Below are 24,843 nucleotides of genomic sequence, written 5' to 3' on the forward strand. Positions count from 1 at the left end.
AAACTCAGTGTTTTAAGGATAAAATCTTTCCTTGAATAACATAAATTTCTTTATATTGGAACAGTTATTCTTACTTTCAATTTTTTAATTTTTATTTATTATTATTGTATGCACACACATCAAACTGTGTATGTGGAGGTCAGAGAACAACTTTCAGGAGTTAGTTCTCTCTTCCCACATGGGTTCCATGAATTGAACTCAGAACCCTGACCAGGTTTGCACAGCAATTATCTTTTCCCTTTGAACCATCTCTCCAGTTCTGGAATGATTATTCTTATAAACTAAGAGTCTCTTCAAGGGGAAAGATTGTTAGTTTAAATTAGATCCCTAGTACCTTAGTTTGCTCAGCACATACTTAGCATATGGTAGCTGTTCACTAAATGTTTGTGAATAAATGAGCAGATAGATAACTGCTGCTTATTATAAGTACACACTCTTAGTCTTTCAATTTTCTTGGTTTCCTTTGGAAGCCTTTTGTGCCTTTTTACCCTTTGTTAAGAGTTTTCATCATTGCCTTTTTAAAAATATTCTAATTATTATTTTTATTTTATGTGTATGAATGTTATGCTTGTATATATGTAAGTGCACCTGTGTCATGCAATGCCCACAGAGGTTAGAAGAGGGTGTTGGATCCCCAGAAACTGGAGTTATGCACAGTTGCTAGCCACCATGTGGGTGCTGGGAACTGAACCTAGGTCCTCTGCAAGAGTAGCCAGTGCTCTTAACCACTGAGCTATCTCTCCAGCCTCCATCATTGCCTTTTAATTTGATTTAATGGTTATTTTTTTGAGTATCTGGAATCTATTGTTTGTTAATTGTTTATTAAGTCTAAAGGTCTTTATTGTCTCTCATTCAGTCCTGACTCAACCTGATAAAACAGAAAATAACTCAGAAAGGTGAAAACAAACGAAGCTAAGCTCTATATGAGTAGGTGTGACCCAGAGAGTTCTCAGTCTGGCCTGACAAAGGAAAACAGCACTGTTTGTAATGGAAAATAAAATGCTATCAGAGCTACAAGAAAACATGTTATCTTTAAAGCAATCAAAAGTTTCAAAGAAAGAATAAATTATATTCAGTTGTGTTGGAATAAGAAATAACTTCTTTGTTCTTGTTTTTTGTTTTTGTTTTAGATAGAGTTGTACTATATATCCCTGGCTGGCCTGGGAAAAAAAAGGGAAACTTTTCCTTAGATAGGTACCTGGACCGGCCTCCTTGGGCCCCGGCCTGGGGAGACAGAAAGGGACAGAAAGGGAGGAAGACGGAGGAAAGCGTGCTGCAACGCACTTTTCTCTTCTGAATGTCATATTTCATTTTTTTAATTCTGACATTAGGCTGGCAAGGTGGCTTCATGGGTGAAAACGCCTGCCGTCAAGCCCAAGTTCAATACCTGGGATCCACATGGGAGAAGTAGAGACTGGCAAGTTGTCCTCTGATCCCCAAGTGCCTTGAGCACTTGCCACCTCAAATGATTAAACTGGGGAAACCCTGAGGGATGGTCTTTTTTATAGATATTAAATGATATGTAGGACTGTGAAAAGTATGTAAGAAAGGGATTTCCCATAGAAATTAATAAAAGTGCAGAAACTGGAAATACTGGATTTTGTCTAGGTATGGTAGCATTTAATTAGGCTAAGAAATATATGCAAGAGAATAATAAAAAACAGAATGGAGAATAGACTAGACCATGGGATGCAATATCTGTTTAGGAGTGACTAGATCTTCTAAACTACAAATGCCTCATAAGCCTTAGAGTTATTATCATCAACTATCATTTGTTGGTGAATGAACACATAACGAGTGAATCTGGGATTCTTCCCCAAAAGATCATTTATACCTTTTACAGAAAAAGCAACATTCTCTGCTGTTATAATGGTTCTCAACCACAGAAAGCATATGGAAAGTGAGAGATTACATACATTAAAGTGTTGCAAACTTTACCCTGTGATGCTTATTTGAGAACCACTTCTCTAATGATTATTGGTTAAAGGATAAAAGAAGGACCTAAGCAGAGAGGTGTGTCATCATGTTTCAAGTCCTTTTCACCAAGAACTCCTGACTGATAGTGTAACTGGCCTTCTGTTAATCTGAGGTGCTTGTGAATTCTGCACCGCTTGACGCTGTTAAACACTTGAAACTTTCTCGACTCTGTTTTCTATAACTTCTTTGCTCTTTCTCCTCCCTGTCTAGCTCTAAACCATCTCTTCCATAAGCTATTGCCCCTGTAGCTACCTGGATGAGGTGGCTGCTCCATGCTATGCCCTTGTTTTCTCATGCTTTACACTGTCCCTGGGAGGTCTTACCAAGCCCTCTCAGTTTCAACTGCAATCATCTGAAAACTCTTAAAATTATTTTTGTGATCCTCAACTTTTCTCCTATGCTTTTCAGATTATTTCTAGTTGCCCATTATGCCTTATTAGCATATCCCACAAGCGCATCAAAGCTAATCTGTTTGACCCTGAGTTCATGTTTTTCTCCCTCCCTTCCAAGTCCAAGTTCCATCCCCCAGATACATATCTATCCCAACCTTCTTCAGCCCTTCTTTCTATATAATGTCACTAGTCACACAGTTTCATAAACTAGAATCCTTAAACCCTTCCTTCACATCTGCTTGCCCTTAACAATTTCTTTCTCACAGATGGTCTTTAAATCTTTCTCTTGTCTGTTCTTTTTCTCACATGGGGGTCTTGATATGTAACCTAGACTAGCCTCAAATTCTCTCTCTCTCTCTCTCTCTCTCTCTCTCTCTCTCTCTCTATAAACTGTAAAATTTCTGTGTTAAAAACATTGACAATCCATGCTTTTCTACCATCCCAACAATCTTTTCTTTAGTCATGTCCTTGTTTCCTCCACCACCACTCTGGTCTATACAGTGCCGCCAAGGTGTCTGCCAAAACTAAACTATAACCATGCCATGATTCTGCTCAAAAACTTTCTAAGTCTTTAAATCCATAAGACAAACACGGCTTCCTGGAATAAGCTCTTCTACAATCTGGAACCTGAACATAACCTAACTTACTTAACTTTGGGGTTTTAGTCTGCCCCATCTCCTTTCATCTCCTTCCATTCAATTTGTATTCCCCACATAGGCCATGCCCTTTCATGGCTAATCCCACAGACTGGAATGTCCTTAGGTCGATGCCACAAATGCCTATTCAAGCATCTACTAAGTTCTAAACACCATTCTGGGGCCTCAAAAACAAAAATGAGAAGATAAAGACTCTCCTGTCAATGATCCCAACCCTATAGTCAGGGAATAAGCATGTCAACAGATAATAATGGACTGTGACACATACACACTGGAGAGAGGCAGAAAGAACAGAGGGAGCGTAAAGGAGAGAAGCCAACTGGAGGGAGCTGGACGTGAAAGCCTGTCAGAATCTGGATGGCCCAGATGGGGAAAGACAGGGCTGAAATGGCCACAGGCACTGAGGACTGGAGCTTAGCATTTCCAGGAAGCAGTATGAGCTTCCATACAACATAGAAACAAAGAATAAAATGCAAATGAAATGTATACCTTTTAAAGTTAAGATGGCAAGTTATATGGTGTTTTCACTATAATTAAAAATTTTTTAAAAATTATAATGAACAATTGTCTACCTCCCCATCTTCTCAACTTATAAACTATTCCTCTAGGTTAGCCACCATAAGGAGTGTTTTTGTGTTGTTTTGTTCTTTTGTTTGGTCTTTTTGAGACAGGGTCTCCCTGTAGCCCCAGCTGTCCTGGAACTCACTATGTAGACCAGGCTGGCATTGAACTCACAAAGATCCACCTGTTTCTGCCTCCCAAGTGCTGGGATTAAAGGCATGTGCCACCAAAGTTGATGAACATCAGTTAGGGAACTCAAATGAGGTTAAGGTACATGAATTTATTATAAACCCAATAAGTGCATTTCATATATATTTACATGCATGCACACGTGTGCACACACATACACTTTGTTCATATATTTCTGCTATCTCAGAAGCAAAGAGAGTCCTAATGTTGCCAGACTGAGCAGTAGACAATTCTGAAAGGCCTGAGGAAACAGGATTGCAAAAGATGGTTTATCATAGATTTTAGTTTTCGGCACCAGGCTGACTCTACCCAGGTTAAATCCCTTCCTTCTTGTGCCGAACCTGAACCTGCTCTCCTACATGAGACTGGAGAAAAGCAACTAATTTATATGATGACACTAAACATTCATGATCACTAACCTCAAATGTGGCCTTAATGCTGCCTAGCCACTGATTGTACCTCATGTCTTAAGTCTATTTCTCAGACTTCGCCTTTCTTAACAGATGATCTTGCTCCTGTTTCCTTCACAAAACACAACCAATTAGGAGGAAAGACCCACCAGCTGCCACCACAATAAGATTATCCACTTACCTCCTTTGGTGACCCACATGCTTAATCTTCTGTTCTGTCACAGTGAACTTATTATACTCCTACAAATATACTCAAATATACCTTCAATGATTCTCTCTCTCTCTCTCTCTCTCTCTCTCTCTCTCTCTCTCTATCTAGCTATCTCTATCTCTGTCTCTGTCTCTCACTCATCATTTTTCCATTCTATTAGCTCTTTACTATCAACATCAAATGTGCTAAATTTTTTCCCATCTTAAAACAAACGAATCCACATCCCCACAGGATTTTAGGTATGAAAAGTGCTACCTGGCACTAGAGAGATGGCTCAGCAGTTAAGAGCACTTCTAGCTGTTCTTGCAGAGGACCCAGGTTTGAGTCCCAGAACCCACGTGGCAGCTCACAATCTGACACTCCAGTTCCAGGGGACCTGACACCCTCTTATGGCCTCCGAAGGCACCACACACATGGGTACACTTAATATTCATGCAGACAGAACATACACATGAAAGAAATAAACTAAAAAAAATTAAATTAAAAAAAAAGTGCTGTGTTCTCATGGTCAAATTCTGTCTTTGGAGGCCCTTTTAATTCCATTCCCCACTCACTATTGTACTGAAATATTCCTATCAGAACACCAATGGCCTTCATGTTGTTAAATGTAAGAATCCATTCTTTCTTCATCTATCTGATCTAGCAGTGTTTGGCACAGTTGATATCTTCCACTTTCTTAGAATGTTCTTTGCTTGACTTTTAGAACATCATCTGCTCTTTATTCTTTTCTCACAGAATATTTCTTTGCTATCTTTTTCCTTGTCACCCCAATCAAAAGGTGTTCATGTTTAATGCCTTCAACTTTAGAATAAATTATATGGTTCCTTTTCTTTGCAGTAGATATGCTTTCTGTTCTAGTTTGTTTCTCCATTGCTGTGACAAAACACTCTGACCAATACCAACTTAGGGAGGAAAGGGTTTATTTGTCTTACATCTCCCAGGTCACACTTCATCAGGGAGCCCAAGGTAGGAACTCACGGAAAGAACCTGAAGGCAGAAGCTGGCGCACAGGCCATGGAGGATTGCTGCTTACTGACTTGCTCCTCTGGCCCCTGCTCAGCTTACTTTCTTATGCAACATAGGCCTACCTTGCCCAGGGGTGGCACCACCCACAGTGGGCTGGGCCCTCCCACATCACTCATCAAGAAGATCCCCCACAGACATGGCCACTGGCCAGGCCTATGGAGGACATTCCCCAATTGAGGCTCCTCAACCTCGGTGTGTCAAGTTGACACTAAAGCTATCCAGAACACTTTCTAATTATTCCGCGCTTATCTCTAGTTTAATTAACTTTCATTCTCTGAGCATACACCAAGTTGCTAAAGGAAAAGTCTCAGAAACATATTGTATGTTGAAGGGAAGCCATTACCAGGCGTGAGGTCCACACAAGTGATCAGCACTCACTCACCCTTCCTTTGTCTCTTCTGTTGTAGCATGTTCCTGCCATCCGGTTGGATCAGCTGTCCTTCCTTTTAGCTCAGTGACCTTCTGTGACCCCAGCAACGGTGACTGCCCTTGCAAGCCTGGGGTAGCTGGGCCACATTGTGACAGGTGCATGGTGGGATACTGGGGCTTCGGGGACTACGGCTGCAGACCTTGTGATTGTGCAGGGAGCTGTGACCCTCTCACAGGAGACTGCATCAGCAGGTGAATGTCTCAGCTTGTTCTTGTCTATGTGTGATTTAGATTTTGAAGATCTGGTAGTGATTTGGGAAATCTTACATGTCATAAGTAGAGCAGAGATAGCCATGTAGCTCTTTAAAGAATTTTTGACAGCTTGTAAAATCAAACAACTAGTTCTTGCAAGATTCTGGAAATCACCTAGTTCATTTTGTAAAATAAATTATTTTACACAGGTCTTCATTTTTGGTTTTGGTTTTGAATTTTTATGATTTTCATACAATATAATTTGATGGTATTTAGATCCTTTCCCCATCCATACCTCCCCTTACTGACCACCACCCAATTTAATGTACTCTATTGTATGTATGTATAATAAGGCCTATAGAGTCTAATTAGTGTCCTCAATGTCCTTCAATATGGGTCCATCCACTGGAGCTTGGTTAACCTACTAAGAGCCCCATCCTTGAAAGAGACTTTTCTGCCCCTCCCTTCAGCCATCAGTTACCATGATTTTCTTAGATTGGGTAGAGGTTTCTTATCTACTTCCTCATGTTATGATGGGATTTTGTCTGATTTGAGCTTGCCTGGGACTTATGCATGCTGTTACCATTGCCGTGAGTTCATATAAGTAACTGAAAACTCTGGAAAACTCTGTGTTCTTGTCATCCACCACCTCTGGCTCTTACATCTTTCTGCCCAGTCTTCTACAATGATCTCTGAGCCTTGGGATGAAGAAGTTTGAGAGAGGTCTTACTCAGGAACAAGTAGTCTGCAACCTCTTGTTCTATTACATTGGCCAGTTGTGGGTTTCTGTGTTAATCACCATCTGCTGCATAGGGAAACTTCTCTGATGAGAGTTGAGAAATATGTTTATCTATGAATATAATAAGTCATTAAGAGTCAGTTTAGGGTCTGGAGCAGTTAAGAGCACTGGCTGCTCTTGCAGAGGGCCTGGGCTCAATTCCCAGCACCCACATGGTGGCTAACAACCATCTGTAACTCCAGTTCCAGGGGATCCTATGCCCTCTTCTGATTTCCTCAGGCATTGCAGGATATGGGTGCACTTACATGTAGGCAATACACTCATACACATAAAATAAAAATAATAATTAAGTCAGTTTAATATGATAACTAATTAGTAGAAAACTAGTATTAGATTCTCCCCTATGCCCTGTGACCTATCTAGCCTCAAGTTCCTAAGCCTTGATATCAATGTCAGGTATGGGCTCCATCCTATGAAATGGACCTTAAATTCAATTAAAGAGTGGTTAGTTACTCTCATAATAATTTTGCACTTTAATTTCTTAAAGCACTACTTCCTTCTAGAAAGTGAAAGTATGGGGCAGTAGGTGATACGGTTTGAGTCTCCATAAATAGTCACTCTCACTCAGTTTCTAAGATATTTCTTTTTAAGTTCTCCATTGTTTTCTCTTTCGTTAGCAGTGCTGACATAGACTGGTATCATGAAATTCCTGCCTTTCATTCTATGCACAATAAAAGTGAACCATCGTGGGAGTGGGAGGATGAGCAAGGATTTTCTGCGCTTCGACACTCAGGTAAGATATGTGTTTGCATCATAATTTCCAGGTCTGATCTTGAGCAATAGTGAATGTGTCAAATTTGGGGACGGCTTTCGGATCTTCCAAGGAGCATCCTTTAGTTCTGAGGTTTAATAAAGTAGCAGTCTGCCCCAATTAGTATGAAACTGAAATATCACTCAGAAAGAACTAAAGAACTTCTGTTTATTTTATGATTTTAAGGTAATGTTTATAGTATGAAAAAATGTAAAATATCGCATTAAAAGAGAAACATCACCCCAATGGTGTTCACTTACCAAGGTCTGCAGCTTGCAATGTAAAACCCCAGATCATGGTTTGTTTTCTTTTTTCAGCCTCTTTTCATTAGCAAGAAGAACCTAGGCCAATCTGTGTCCTTAAAAAGTGCCTCGCTGTAGTGGTCTCTTCTTGGTCCCCTTTATGCCACAGGTCTGAACTAAACTCGACCACTGTTGCTGATTCTGAAATCAGGACCAAAAGATCTTTATGATTTCTAGCCCTTGACCTTTTGTGCACTCCTTCACTCCTAACCCACAGAAACGGTCACCTGTTCTGAAATAGACTGTATCTGTTGTTTTCTACTTTTCCTCACATTGTTCTGTGTTTAAAACTGAGATGGGGGGATGGGGCTGAAGAGATGAGGTTAGTGAAATGCTTGATGTGCATATAGGAGGAGCTGAGTTTGCTCTCCTAGAACCCATGATACAAGCAAACAGGCATGATGGCATGTACCTATGATCCCAGCACTGGGGAGGCAGAGGCAAGAAGATACCTGGGCTTGCTGGCCAGCCAGGCTAGCTGAATCAAGAAGCTCTGGGTTCAGTGGAGGGATGGACCCTGCTTCAAAAAATAAAATAGTAACTGAAAAAGACACCTGACATCGATTTCTAGCCTCCACACACACGCACACATGCACATATATGGACATGCATGAACGTGTACACAATAAATACATAGTAAATAAATAAATAAATAAATAAATGAATGAATGAATACTGAGGATGTATTTGAGTATGAATGTACAACTTTTCCCCCAACATTTCATTATTTTCAGATATACAAATTCAGAGATGGCACTTAATTCCATCTGTATTTTAGAACAGGAAGAAATAATAATATTCTCATAGAGAACTTATAGATCCTTTAAGAACCAAGAAACCCACACTTGAGAAACAGCAGAATTTGCAGTTCTGCTTTTCTCACTGAACGTAATCCCACGATGATTTCTTTAATGACTTTATTTTAATTCATAACAGGAAAGAAGGTAAATATAAGGTAATAGGAAGTCATCTTGTTTATTTATTTGTTTTTGAGACAAAGTTTAGTTATATAGGTTATGTTGGCCTAGAACTAGTAATACAGCCCAAGCTGGCCTCAAATTTGCAATCCTCCTGCCTCAGCTTCCTAAGCTGTGGGATTACAGGTGTGTACCACATGCCTGACTCTCCTATGCCTCTTTTAAGCATTTGAAAAAGGAAGAAAATATATCATTTTTTTGCCTCAATGTTAGCCTAATTTTTATTACTTTAATAGCCACTTCTAAAGTTTTCTTCTACTTTGTTACAACTTGTTATAATCTGTAACTTTGTCTCTTGGACCAAATCTATAACAACTAGGCCACCAGGACTACAGGACATCCACTAAGGCTATCGTGCATGTTAGCAGGGAACTGGCAGCAAGCCCAGCAACCACATGAAGTATTGCCACCAAAAAGATCCCAAACTCTCATGTTCCTACAGCTGTTAGGCCTGGGGTGTCCCCAGAGAGCCTCTGAGATCCATCTGGATGAACTCCTCCAGGGGGACTTCTGCTTTTCTCACTGAACATAATCTCACTGCTCAGATTCAACATTCCCTCTGGGAATAGCATAAAGCTCCAGAGTACCTTTCCTCAACCAGAAGTGATAACTAGTTTCTTAAGCACTTAAAAAAACAAGTTCATCCCCAAATCGAGCTACCTACTATTAATCTACTGTAAATTCCATAAAAAGTTTTCAACTACAAAAATAATACAGTATACCAACAAAATTTGATATTTGCAACAAAATAAACTTGTTTCTTCCTTCCCTTCTCCCCTCCTTCCCTTCCTCCCTTCCCTCCATTCCTCCCTCCTTCCTTCCTCAGTGCCAGGGATCCAACCCAGCCTTGTGCATGCCAGGCAAAGTGTTCTACCACTAAACCCATTCTCAAACCTTTAATTCTTCATTTGTACCACTTGTGAGATGGAAAACACCAGATGTGAACTTTCACTTCTTGAATAACACCCTTGACTTTTAACTAGTACCAGAGAACCATGAACAATGTTCATTTTTCAAAATGTTCTAGTAACCAACTATAACTAAACAGAATTTTTTCTGCTTCAAGATTTCTTTTAAGAAAATAAATTTGGGTTAAATTCTGAAAAATAAAATATATCTTTCTCTGAGATTGACTCTCATGATTCTGCTCAGGCTGGATTTGAACTCCTGGGTTCAGGCAACCCCTTAATCTCAGTCTTCTAAGTAGCTGGGACTACAGGTGTGCACCTGTACCCATCTTAACCCACTTAGTGTTTGAGCTCTAATCATACGAAAAATAGGGTATTGTCAGGCAACCAAAGAAAGACCTCCAAACGACAGACGTCTGTGTGTGTGTGTGTGTGTGTGTGTGTGTGTGTGTGTGTGTGTGTGTGCATGTGTGTGTTCCTGAAAGACTGACGAACCGAAAGAAGAGCTTTATGGTGAGGAAGCGTGGACGCCATTCAAAGCCCCATTCAGTTTTATACTAGCATGGTAGTTACGGTACTCTGATTTGGTGGAATTTTCAAAGTTCACCGGCCATTCACTTACGGCAACTTCTGAATGAATCCCTCTGCTGTGTTTGGATTACAAGCAGTACTAGTTAATACATCACAACAGCTGTTTTTAAGACTTTTAACTTCTCTTTCCCACTATTTAATTCTGTTTGGGATTTTCCACGTGTAAGTCTTATTCTGTGGTTTCTGTATGTGAGAGGCCACAGCTAATATGCCAGTGTTTTTCACAGCACTCTCTCGTGCTCTCCTTTTTGCCTAGATGTCCTCTCAGCATCCTCTGAGTCACTGTATTCTCCTTTGTTGTTTTGGTCTGACCAGATCCATCTTCCCCTCTTTCCCGCTGTTGCTGGGTTAGTTCCACTCACTTTTGCTACAGGAAACCACCCTTCCTCCTTTCACTATAGCCTTAGAGAAGCCAATCAGATACTTTCTCTGTTTCTGGAACCTACGGGTTACACTAGAAGTAGCAAAGTCTTCAAATGATAAAGTACATGACTCCAATGCAAAACTGGAAGAAGGACCAGGCGCCAGTTCTGTCTCTGGTGCTTCCCTGATTCTTATCTTTGAGTTCTGACTTAACAGCTGCTTCTCCCTTCTGAGAGCTACTCCATATCCTTTTAAGAAACAAATTAGAAAACTGATTTCTACTAGAAACCTTTAAATTATACACCCCTGAAATGCTCTCCTTTGACATTTCCTAGTTCTATTAGTGATAGTACAGTCTTATCACCTTAACTAGAAACTTTATTTACATGTAATTTATGTTTATACTTAATTTGCCTTTGTCTTCATCTAATCCATTGGCAAGATTTGCAAACCCAAACTCTGAAGCATCTCTTCATATTTCTAACTTTTGTAGCCCACTGGTTCTTAACTCAAGCTCCTTTGGCCTCACCTCTCTAGTGTGGGAGTACAGGCACACACCACCTCACCTGCTTCATACTTCTCTTTCTTGACCCATAGACCCATTCTAGACTCCTGGTGTGTCTGATTTAGAGAGATAGTGTAGTATAAAGATCAGCTTTAGGTTCTCCCACACTGAAGCTTAAAATCTGGCTTTCCTACTTTTTAGCTATGCTGTCTTGAGCAATTAATTTCTCTGAGCCTTCATTTATTTTTTTACTTGTTAATACCACCTACCTCATAAGGTTATTATAATACTCACTAAAATCAAATGGATAAAATTCCTAGATATTTCATGCTTTCTAGTTGCCAATTTAGTTACTACTATTGTTGTAATTGATTTTGCTAACTTCGGACTGATCCCTGCCTGCAGTTTCTTAGCCTTTCCAATACTTTTGATATAATGATATCAGATTCATTTTCATATATGTATTTTTAAATCATATATAAATGGAATTCTTTTATCTCTATATTGCTATCAAACTCCTACCTGTTAGACTGCTAAATGGGTAAATAAATGCAAAATAAAAATAGTACCTGGCAGGACTGTAAATGTACCTCAGTGGTGGAACACTTGTCTTTTCTGTTTGTTTTTGTGGGCAAGGCCTTGCTATATAGCCCTGGATGATCTGGTACTTGCCATGTAGACCAGGATGCTCTTGACTCACAACACTCCTCCTGTCTCCATCCCCTAAGTGCTAGGATTACAAGAATAAGCTACCATACCAAACCTGAAAAAAAACCTTAAGTATTTGGCACACAGTAAGTATTCTTCAGTAAATACTCATGAAATGAGGCACGTGAGGGCAGAAGTGGAGGACAGGAGGAAAAGGGAGAGGCTATGTAATTGCTAAGGAGGTAAGGATGAAGATAATATCCATGCAAGGTTCTAGGAATATAAAGATAAGTAAGATATAACTATTGTCCTCAAAGAGTGCTCTAGACAAGAGACAGATACATAAATGGATGAGGGTGCTATAAAAAATCAATGGTTGGGGTGGAGAGATGACTCAGTGGTTAAGAGCACTTTTGATTGTTCTTTCTGAGGACCTGAGTTCAATTCCCAGCAACTCTATCAACTAGCTCACAACCACCTGTAACTCCAGCTCCTGGGGGATACCATTTCAGATCCTTCTTCAGCCATGAAGGGCCTTTTCTCATCTTTCTAAATGTGTGACCCTCCCACCCAACCACATTGTACCTTAGACCACTTAATCACTTTTTATAACTTGCCTTTTTTAACCTTACTAAACTATAAGCCTTAGGCAAGAGTTGTATCCTGGTCATATTTATATATATTCTAAAAAATAAAAACCATGCCTTGTGGGGCTGGAGAGATGGCTCACCAGTTAAGAGCAATGGCTGCTCTCACAGAGGATCTGGGTTTCATTCCCAGCACCCACACGGTGGCTAACAACCATGCGTAACTCCAGTTCCAGGGAATCTGACACCCTCTTCCGACCTCTGCAGGCATTACATGACACAGGTACACTTACATACATACATGCGGGCAATACACTCAAACACAAAATAAAAATAATAACCCCATGCCTTGCATATCGTAGATGCTAAATAAATAATTTTAAAATCTGATACCCAATTTTACCAAATTACCTTCAATGGACTGCCCAATCATTTTATTTTGTTTGAATTTTGTTGACATGAGCATTAATTAGAACAAGACGACTGATTTTTCTATAGGTTATATTTTTAGTTATTCTCTTTCATTAACATAGAGCATTGATATTTATCATAGCATTAGTTATGTGCATTGGAATGTGAGATTATTTTTACCTTCCAGATTTTTCTTAGATCAATATTTATTAGATATATGTAATTTAATTTCTAAAAAGACTACTTCTTTTGAATGACTTTCATGATTGTTTAATATTTATGGATGGTGTATGAATCATTGAAGGCGTAAACAGCGTTACTTGAATCTGCTTGCTGATCTCTCATTTTTTTTCTTTCAAAGTAACACCATTTTCATTTACTTTATGTAGGTAAATGTGAATGTAAGGAACAAGTGTTAGGAAATCCCAAGGCATTCTGTGGAATGAAATACTCATACGGTGAGTTTGAAGTCTGTACACCTATCCCAACTCTAAAATTCAAAGAGCTTTTAAGGAAACAGGAGGCCTGGCTGGTGAGAGGAACATAGCACATGCTTAGGAAATGGTAAGGAGAAAGAAGAGGTTACATATTTGTGAGGCACTAAAACTGACGATCCACCTAGGTCTCTTTATCAACATCTCCAAATAATCTAGAGTCTTCTACGGTTCAAATACCAAACAAACAAACAAAACAAAACAAAAACCTCATATGCTCATATGGAAAGTTATGTTACTCATAAAGACTGTTACTATTTTCAAATTCCAAATGACTTTATATTTATATATATAAGATATCTTACTTACCAACATATTGTTGACTAATATATGAGCCTTTTTATTGCCCCATAGTTTATATGACTTGATATATGCACTAGAATGAAGATAGAATTTAAATCATGATTTCTGAAACCAATACAATATTTCTATTCTTGATAACATTGTTTTTAATCTCATTAGCGATTAAAAAGCTAACTGAAAAAAAACCATAAATCTTATCTAAACTTACATGCACACTTCCTTCTCTTCACTTTCCAACTTGGCTAATAGATGAAAACGTTTGCAATGTATAGTTTCCAGTGAAGGAAAGGCAACTTAGAGGAAATGGCATTTACTACTGAAAGCAAGAAGCATGACACTTTCACCCAACGTCAGTTAGCTCAGCCAAACTGTAACTGGTCTCATTATCACATATATTTATCAGCTCTCTGACAAACAAGCAACCTTTTAATCAACTGTATTCATTTTCAACTTAAGAGAATTTGAACATTTTTCAAGATGTAGTGAAACAATTTGGTCTTGTTAAGTGCATTATACCTACATACTTGGAAAAAAATGGTTTCTCCTTCCATTCTCTAGTATAATGGGAAAAAATTCAATTTATTTGTTGATTCCTATTTCAAATATTTACTGAGTGACAGTAGTGAACAAACAAGGGCTCTGCTTCCTTTGAGTTTACAGACTATTGGAGAAATCACAGTGATTAGTGGGCACTAATGCTCTGCACTGTTCCATATGTTCATCTCATCAGGAGTCTAGTCCAAACTAATTCTAACCAACCAGGCATATGAACTTAAGTACACCTAATTTTTTAAAACTTTTAAGACAATAGATTAGTTCTTAAAACCCCTTAGAAGTACAAACTTTGATGATTCTACAATGATAGCCCTCTGACAATGGTATTCTCAGAATATGGGACCAGCTAAGATAGCATTCTCTTTTTACATACAACCTTCCATAAAGATGTGTAAGAATTGGAGCTGAAGAGATGGCTCAGCAGTTAAGAGCACTGGCTGCTCTTGCCGAGGATCCAGGTTCAGTTCCCAACACCCACATGGTGATTAACAACCATCTGTAATTCCAATTCCAGGGGATCCAATGCCCTCTTCTGGCCTCTGTGGACATTGCATGACATAGGTGCATTTAAATACCAGCAGACAAAAACTTCTAAAAACTAATTAATTATTTTAAAAAGATGTGTAAGAACTTTCCTAGTGTTCATCCTAGTGTTCCTTAGTACCCCCCACTTCAAATTACTTCCTTACATAATTTCTATCCACATCCCTTACATAGTTGGAAGAACATAACAGAATCATAAGACTAACAGAATACTTGAGGTCTATAATCATAATGTATTATACTGTGTATTTAAAAAAGAAGAAAGGATTTTGAATGTTTTCAGTATAGTGGAATGATAAGTATTTGAGTAGATCCGCCTCCTCGGGCTCTACATTTCACTGTATACGTACATATATACATCACATATTCCATAAATATGTACAATTTCTTTGTGTCAATTTAGAAACATTTTAAATTGTTAAAAACTTAAATAGAGGGGCTGGAGAGATGGTTCAGTGGTTAAGAACACTGGTTGTTCTTGAAGAAGACCCGGGTTCGAATGCCAGCACCCACATGGCAGCTAACAACTGTCCGTAACTCAAGTCCCAGGGGACCTGACAGCCTCTTCTGACCTCCATGGACATTGCACAACATGGCTGCACTTACCCACATGCAGGCAATACATGCATACACATAAAATAAAAATAATAAATAAAATTTAAAAATAAATAAATAAATAAAAAGAATACTAGAGTTCTGCCATCATGTAGAGGGCCAGTTTACCTCACCCCATCAGCTTGCATTAAACACAGCATTTTGCCCTCTGTCATAACATTACACACAGTTAACCACAGACATACAATATAGTCAGAATCCAAATAAACACCAGGGTAACAATTCTACTTCCTATTTATTCTTTCTCTATAGATTAAATAACTGAATATACTTATGGTTCTATTTGCAGTAGGCAGTAACAGATATCCTCTATTGTGATAGTATGAGAGGAGTGAAAGTTGAGATTATCCAGTAGAGAAAAATAAAATATAAATCAAATTAAATAAATGCAAAAATGAATGAGCCTCATGATTTTTTAAAAATTTTATTTATTATGTTTATTTTACTTTATGTGCGTGTGTGTGTTCCCTGCATGTAGGTAAGTGCACCCATGTCATGCAATGCCCACGGAGGTCAGAAGAGGCTGTCAGATCCCCTGGGACTGGACTGGAGTTATGGACAGTTGTTAGCTGCCATGTGGGTGCTGGGATTTGAACTCGGGTCTTCTGCAAGAACAACCAGTGTTCTTAACTGCTGAGCCATCTCTCCACCCCGAGCCTCATGATTTTTAAAGCAAACTTCCACATTCTGATTTTCATTAATTCATCGTTCATTATAGTCTAAGAAATGCATATTTAGGTTGTTCAGTTTTCAAAAGAGAATGTGAGATCTATGCATTTTTACTTTTGGATTTATGTTACAGTGTTAAAAATCAAGATTTTATCAGCTCATGATAAAGGGTCACATGCTGAGGTCAATGTGAAGATTAAGAAAGTCTTAAAATCTACCAAGTTGAAGATCTTACGAGGAAAGCGAACACTGTATCCAGAATCATGGACAAACAGAGGCTGCACTTGTCCAATCCTCAATCCAGGTGAGCATTAACTAGACTTCCCTATCTTGGTGAGTACCTTGTCTCTGCTGATCTGCTTCCTGTCTTACATTCTCTGAACTACAACCTCAATAAACTCCACAAAGTTATCTCTCCTTTTCTCCCTCTGAACACTGAGGAAAATCCAAAAGGAATTCTCTGAACTGACATCAAAAAATTATTTCTCCTCCAAGTACTCCGTAAAAATAAAATACTTTAAAATCCAGTAATATAATACTTTTTGTCCTAAAAGAAAAGTCTCAGCTTGAATCCAGGTGCCAGTTGCATAGAGAACACTTTCATGAATTTATCTGCCATTTGCAAGTTATCGGAAAGCTAGGTCCTATTACATGAGAACCTGTTCCCAAAGGAAGCTCCAATGCAAAATTCCACCTGTGCAAATACATTGAAGTCATTTTTATTATTGCACGAGAAGCATCTGTTTCTCCTGGATAGAAAGCAACTCTCAAGTCCTTATCATGTTGTTTTTCATTAAATGATCGAATTCTGGTTTCAAATGAGAAACAGCAGAAAAAAAAATTAAATACAATTTTAGAGAAACTTGGAGTAGAGCACAATTTGATTTGAACTCTAAAATATAAGGCAAAAAGCCTTATTTATATTGATGGTGAAGACATAAGGCAGAGATAGTGATAAGCCAGCAGTCATAGATGAGTTCTGAATATGCCTAAGGAGTCTAAACTTCGATGATTCTACAGAGCTCTCTGACAACTGTGTTCTCAGAATATGAGGTCAGTTAAAATAGGATTCTCTCATTACAACCTTCCATCAATACATGTAAGAATGCTCCTAATGATGTAGAAAGCTGCATCCTACAAGTAAATGTACACGTTACCTACTGTGTCCTAGGCTACTTATTTCTGTCACCCTCACTAAATCTGAAGACAGGATTTAGAGTTTTTAATCCTAGAATCTTCAGTACCCACTATTCAGTATCCAAATATTGCTAACGTAAAGTTCAGATGATAGGTTCTATTAAAAGAAACAATTCTAAGAAAGCCTTCTTCCCTGTTCTTATATTCTGTGTTTTCCTGTCTGTGTGACCACATTTAAGTTGCAGGCACTGCTGAAACAGGTGCATAACTTATATCCCGGATCCAATTTATTCTCCATATGAACCAAGAAACCACAGTTATGTTAATAAGTCTTTTGTGGTTTTTAAGTAACAAATTTGAAAGAAACAAACAGATAACAGAGAAAAACTAGCAATAAAATATCCCTTAATCTAAACAATTTAAACAATGATACAAAAACTCTACTGTTAACTAATTTCTAATACCCTCTTTTATCCCTCCAGTACTTTATTTAAATTTGTTTAAATTGCAATAAGATAGATGAGGAAAAATTAATTATAAAAAATACATACTTCCATGTTACTGAATATGTTAAATCTGTAATGAAATGCTTCCTCTAATCATGTAGTTATTAAAACATTTTTAATTACAAAATAGTCCTAGAGGGAGTGGATCTGGATATCCATGCTCAGATGCCTAGAAGCTCAGAAAGTAACCAACAGTGACTAGTAATAATCAGATATTTAGAGATTAGAAATGCATGTGCGAACATCCAATGTCAATTGCATTGAAAAAGAATTTTTCTGTATGAAACTGTGTATTTTAATAATGAAATGAAGATCTTTTTTAAAGGTTAAAACCTCATTTAATTTTATGTCTTATTGGGTTTAGACTGAGTAAAATATTGTATAACTGTAATAATTCAATTGTAAACCTAAAAATTTACAGCCAATTTTGAAAAAGATGCATCTTAGCTCAGAAAATTGTTATTGAATATGTCAATGCTGTTGTAATGAAATGCTTCTTCTAAGAAAAAAAAAAATCAGAACTAGGTTTGTTACCCCTCCCCACTCAGGCCCCATGACCTCCTGAGCCACAGGCTTTTGATCAGTGTCACAACCAAGCCTGAATTCCCTCCACAAATCCAATCAGAAAGCGATTGGTTGTCACAATAAACTTTATGCCACTATTGTCAGTGACTTCTTTTGATAAGACGGAAAATACCACAGTAACAAAAACTGACTTTCTATATGAACAGTGTTATATGTAAATTTATTTTTACAGTTTTCCTTTTTTATATATTTCTGTAATTTTCCTGAATTCTACAGTGAAAAATAAATGTTACTTTAAAAAAAAATACATACTCCCAAAGAATAAATTGAAGTAATAAGAATCTTGGAATTTGAATACAGGAAACAAAGAGTCATTCATTTAAGTCCTATTTCCCAGTGAGCCTGGCTTAAGGGCTCATATAAGCAATTTACTATTATCTTGGCAAAAGAAAAAAAAAAGTCTGCCTAGTTTTGCAGTATAACATTAAAAACAAAAGCTTTGACCATCTGAGCCACCCTCCAGGAAGTGAGCTATATTTCCTAATCAGGTCTCTGCCAGAGTCAAAGAACCAACTGAGTTCATCACAATTGAAAACATAAGTGCAATTATTCAAAGAATTCTTGAAAACATGTTTACTTGCTTTGAAGAAAAGATCTGGAAGCTGCCAAAGCAAAACTAGACACCATTTCATTTTGCTTTGTTTTTCTTTTTTTACAATTCAACGGCTAAAACCAAAGAACACTGATAAGAAAACTCTGAAACCTTACACCTCAGCTTGCTCCCTGTGTTACTTTTGAAAGAGAGCAATCTACCTGGATATCTGTGCCAATCCAATCCTCTTAATATACGCATGCATTCACTCATGTATCAGTCATCTTTCTGAATACTAGCACTAAAGTACACTTTTTAAAAAAAAATATTTTTATTTTATATATATATGAGTGTATTGTCTGCATGTGTGTAAGCACACCCATATGAGAAGAAGGTGTCCAATCTCCCGGAACTGGAGTTATGGACGGTTGTTAGCTGCTGTGTGGGTGCTAGGAATCAAACCCTGGGTCCTCTGCAAGAGCAGCCAGTGTTCTGAATCACTGACCACCTCTCCAACCCCCACACTTTCCTTTTCTATAGATACAAAACTTTGTGCCCTCAATCATATAACAAAGTAGATAGATGTCAGAACATAAAGATAGACAAATTAAATGTAAGTGCTAATAAGAGATGTAAAAGATGTCACTGTTTTGTGTGTTAATGTGGTATCACAGTACTCCATTCCTTAGGGATTTATTCAGTATCATTTATATTAGTTTTAGATTGATACTTTAAATGGTAAATTCTTGGACTTTTGTTATATTTATGGCTTCAAAGTAAATTCATTTAAAATACTGGGCTTGGAGCTGGAGAGATGGCTCAGCGGTTAAGAACACTGACTGTTCTTGCAGAAGACCTGGGTTTGATTCCCAGCACCCACATGGCAGCTAACAACTGTCCTTAACTCTGGTTCCAGGGGATCTGACAGCCTCTTCTGTCCTCTGCAGGCATTGCACAACACAGATGCACTTACCTACATGCAGGCATAACACTCATACACATAAAATAAAAATAATGAATAAAATATTTTAAATACTTGGCTTAATCTTGAAGGTTTTTTTAATTGCTATATATGTATTGGTCTTTTTTGAGACAGGATCTCCCTGTAGCCCCAGCTGTCCTGGAATTGACTATGTAAACCAGGCAGGCCTTGAACTCACAGAGATCTGTCTGCATCTGCTTCCTGAGTGCTGGGATTAAAGGCATGCACTACCACAATGGGCTTGCTTTTTATATTTTTAAGAGAACTTTATTATTTTAAACATTAGATAGTAACAAGATTATCATATATGTTTATATGTGTAGATGTACATATGTTTTTTTAACTAGAGATTGAACGCAGTCATTGTGTATACCAGACAAGCACTCACCACTGAGCTGCATCCTAAGTCCCTTTTTATTTTGAGACAGGGTATTGCTAAATTGCTCAGGCTGGCCTAAAACTTGGAATCCTCTTGCTTTAGCCTCCTAATAACTAGAGTAGCTAGAATTACAGGTATGAGTCACTACACAGGCCTCATAAATTTAAACTGATATTTTAATTGAATTTTAGCATCTAATGTTTTAATTAAAATTTTCAAGTATATAGTTTTTTGTATTATATTGGAGTTATAAACATAATTATTTTTCCAATCTTAAGATATTTTACAAACTTGTTTGTAAATAACAAAATTGATACCATTATAAATATGCACTGAAGGATATTATCATTTCTTTAAATAACATATAGTTAAAGAGATGATCCATCTTTCTGGGCATTTGTTAGCTAAACTGTTTTACTCAAAACTTTAAGAAATTTTGAATTATATAGGAAGTACTAAATGTACCAAGCCTTATCATTTTTTGTTTTGTTTTGCTTTGCTTTAATCACAAACAAGCATCCTGTGTTCGTTCCTCAAGCACATTGATTTCATACAGCTCATATGTGTCATTTGCTGTCATCTATACGTCTCTCCTGTTTTCCAAGTAGTGCTTCCCTTTTATAAAGCCCTTCTTAATATAGTTTACCATACACAGATCTCCAGAGAACACTCACATGTCAAGTGCCCATGGAATCTTCACTTCTTTCTCCTATGAGGTGAAACAGTACAAAGGTTGAGAATCAGACAGACCTGAGTTTGAGTCATAATGCTGCGACTTAGTGGGAGGCACTGAACAAGTTTTTTGGCCATTCTGAGACTCAGTTTTTCATTTTCAAAAAGAAGAAAAAGGATATTTATTACGCAGTTCATTTTCAAGATCAAATGTAAAAGTACGTGTACGGCAATTGGCGCATAGTAAGTACTAGATGTCAGCTATTGGTGTCTATTAGTCCCCATTTCATCCATGCCTATATAAAGCCATGGGCCATGAATCTGTGAAACTGATGGTCATGCCTCCTCTCTCAATAAAGGATAATACTATGCAGCCCTTTGTTCTTTTTAGGTTTGGAGTACCTGGTGGCTGGACATGAGGATGTAAGAACGGGCAAATTAGTTGTGAATATGAAAAGTTTTGTCCAGCGCTGGAAACCATCTCTTGGAAGAAAAGTCATGGATATTTTTAAAAGAGAGTGCAAGCAGCAATAAAGGTGTATAGCCAGGGATGGCACTTCGCTGTGTAGAACACACACGTCTAATGAAAAAGAGACCTCAAAAATGAAACTGGAATTTTTTAAGTGCCAAAATGTAGAAAAATGTTCCAATGCAAAGGCCTTGTCTAACCTATCTGTCCTGGACCCATGTTCATAAAGACAAGGGAAAAACCCTGTCCTGTTGCCTGTTTTCTATGGAGCCGATTCTGAAGGTCATAGCTATTGAGAATATTTTTGTAGCAAGCAGCATGGTACCGAGCAGGAATCCATTAAGGGCAGTAGGTCTGGCAATAGGTCACAAGGTCCCAGCGTCAGCTATGTCTCTTACATTTGATACTATTTACAGTAATTAATGAGATTTTAAAGAATCCCCAGCTCTACTGTCAGGAAAGGTGTTTCTTTAAAAAGAGCCTTGTCTTGTGTGTTGCTATGAACTTTGCTGTGTGGGATGTTGAATGGAACCTCTCCGTGTGTGTATAGTGATTCCTTGTGTAAAGCACTTTACTACCTACCCGTGTTGTGAAAGGTTGGAGACTGCTGTTGACAGGAAGAGAAGAGAAGGGTGTGTGTGGGAACCTGCTGAAACAAGCACTGCACTCACGTGGGCAAAGTAACCACGTGTAAATGCAGTTACGATATTTAACTCTGAACGCCTGGAGAAACTATGTCAAGATGCAAGCCAAAAGGAGCATATGTTTGCGTGAAGTCTCAAGTTTGGGGCAAGATGCTGGCCATAATGAAGCTTTTAAAAAAAATAAATAAATAAACAAAAAGAGACTTTAAAACAAGAGAAATGAATCATAAATGTAGAAATATGTTTGCGTAAAGGGGAAGTGGACTTTAAAAAGCTCATCTGTTTGTGATGCACTTGTATACACCAGAAATTATTGTAGACACAGAATTTGTTCTATTTTTGTGTTTAGTATTTAAACCTGAATGCTGAAATGGTTTTCTTCTTTATTAACAGTTTATGGTCATTACATTTACCCATTGTTTAACAATGTATGTGACAGTTCACCAAATTATTGTTTTTCAATATTTTTCATCTTCTATATTCATGCATAACCACTATGCATACAGTTTCTTCTGTACTTGAATATACAAAACAGGAACCACAGTGCCATAACTTTAAATTCACATACAGAGCATATTTTTTCCTAAGGTCCTGTGGACTCACAAAAAATATATATATATTGCTTTGTTAATTTGTTTTTATATTTCATGTATGTAATAAAGGAATATGACCTCCTGATTTTTGTCTCCTGATCAACTCTTCAATGATGCTAAGTATTAACTTCTCTTAATAAGGGAACTTAAGTCTAATTCCTTAAATTAAAAAAAAAAAAATCATGCCAGCATGGTGGTGCACATCTTTGATCCCAACACTCGGGAGGCAGAGCTCCAAGCCACCTGGGGCTACAGAGAGACCCTGTCTCAAAAAGACCAAAAACATGGGCTGGAGAAGTGGCTCAGTGGTTAAGAACACTGAATGTTCCTGCAGAAGACCTGGGTTTGAATCTCAGCACCCACATGGCAGCTAACAACTGTCTGTAACTCCAGTTCCAGGGGATCCGACAGCCTCTTCTGTCCTCCATGGGCACTGCACGACACGGGTGCACTTACCTACACACAGGCAATACACGCATACACATAAAAATATAAAAATAATAAAAATATTTTTTTTAAAAAATCATGAGAGCCAGGGAGATGGTTCAGCAAGTAAAAGTGTTTGCCATGTAAGCCTGACAACCTGAGTTCAAATCCCTGCAATCCCATTTAAAAAACCTGATACTGTGGCTTGTGTCTGTAATTCCAGCACTCCTACAGGAAGATTGAGGTTGGGGGTAAGACAGGAAAATGGGCTACCAGGTCACGTAGACAATACACAGCAGCAGAAACAAGATAAAGCCAGTGAGCTGACTCATGGATAAAGGCACTTGCCACCAAGTCTGCCGATCTGAGTTCGGACCCAGAACCCAAGCGGTGAAAAGAAAGAACTGATTCAGGTCTCTGATCTCCACAAGCATACAAATAAATAAATATTTTAACAAGGGGCTGGAGAGATGTCTCAGCAGTTAAGAGCACTGACTGTTCTTGAAGAAGACCCAGGTTCAAATCCCAGTACCCACATGGCAGCTAAAAACTGTCGGTATCTCCTGAAATGTTGTTCTCTGACCTCCACACTCACACTGTGGCATACATGTACACACACATACACTGGCACAAGTACACATATATACATACACAATAAATAAATAACAAATAATCTTCAAGAAAATAAGTATGGGGAAAAAAATTCAATACTTCCACCCTGTTATTCTGGGTACAGAAACAGAGTGGAGCCAATTCAAACCGTTGTTGTTTCTACATTGCATTACAATTTTTATAGCACATGTATTTTTTTTTATTTCACGTGTATGAGTGTTATGCCTGTATGTGTGTAAGTGCACCGGTGTTGTGCAGTGCCCGTGGAGGTCTAAAGAAGGCGTTGGATCCCCTGGAACTGTAGTTACAGACAGTGGTTAGTCATCATGTGGGTGCTTGGATTCGAACCCAGGTCTTCTGCAAGAACAGCCAATGCTGAACCATCTCTTCAGCCCACACATGTATTTTTTTTTACTAATTTAATTTTGTACATTTATTTATTTAATTGGATTTAATTGGTTAGTTGGGGAAGCGGATGCACACCATGGCGTGTGTATGGAGCTGAGAGAGTAACTTGCAGGGGTTGGTTTTCTCCTTCTACCATACGGGTTCTAAGGATCTTAGGTTGTCAAGCTTGGTGCCAAGTGCCTTTACCCACTGAGCTATCTTGCCAGTCCCTTAACTAATTTTAAAAGTAATAAAAGTTTACTATTAAAAATACAAAGGGTAAGGGGCTGGAGAGATGGCTCAGAGGTTAAGAGCACTGACTGCTCTTGCAGAGGACCTAGGTTTGGTTCCCAGCACCCATATGGTGGCTAACAATCATCTATAACTCCAATTCCAGGGTACATGACATCATCTGACTTCCGCAGGCACTGCACAGTATGGGTGTACTTACATACATGCGGGCAATACACTCGTACACATAAAATTTAATTAATTTTAAAAGGTGATTGAATGGTACAGCTCATTTGTAAATGGATTTTTAAATCCAGAATCAGGAATTCAGGCTTTGGATGACACTGAAAGGGGTTCAGGTAGTTTTGGTTCCACGGGAAAGAATAGAAAATGGAAAAGAAACAAGAAAAATTACAAAAGGCAGGGACTGTAAAGATCATTCAGTGGTTAAGAGTATTTCCTTCTCAGCCAAGCAGGCATGGTGGTGCACGGCTTTAGTCCCTGCACTTGGGGGAAGCAGAGGCAGGTGTATCTCTGTGAGTTCAAGGCCAGCCTGGTCCACATAGTAAGTTCCAGGCCAGATCTTTGTGAGTTCAAGGCCAGCCTGGTCCACATAGTAAGTTC

At 38.2% G+C, this 24,843-nt stretch overlaps 1 protein-coding gene across 2 annotated transcripts in view; it reads left to right on the forward strand.

Annotated features, from left to right (window-relative positions):
• The window catches only part of Ntn4 (netrin 4), a 131,554-nt gene extending 108,906 nt beyond the window's left edge, over positions 1 to 22,648 (forward strand). Inside the window, exons 6-10 of one of the 2 annotated variants that reach the window (XM_008832068.3) lie at positions 5,830 to 6,043; positions 7,460 to 7,575; positions 13,275 to 13,343; positions 16,198 to 16,368; positions 21,249 to 22,648. In XM_008832068.3, the coding sequence (XP_008830290.1) occupies positions 5,830 to 6,043; positions 7,460 to 7,575; positions 13,275 to 13,343; positions 16,198 to 16,368; positions 21,249 to 21,391 (713 nt within the window). In that variant the 3' untranslated portion in view covers positions 21,392 to 22,648. The remainder of the gene's footprint in view (positions 1 to 5,829; positions 6,044 to 7,459; positions 7,576 to 13,274; positions 13,344 to 16,197; positions 16,369 to 21,248) is intronic. The other variant, XM_008832069.3, reaches the window with a different exon arrangement.
• Positions 22,649 to 24,843: the final 2,195 nt, after the last annotated feature.

The sequence above is a fragment of the Nannospalax galili genome, unplaced genomic scaffold, assembly GCF_000622305.1.
Source record: "Nannospalax galili isolate Female #2095 unplaced genomic scaffold, S.galili_v1.0 scaffold734, whole genome shotgun sequence".
NCBI lineage: Eukaryota > Metazoa > Chordata > Mammalia > Rodentia > Spalacidae > Nannospalax > Nannospalax galili.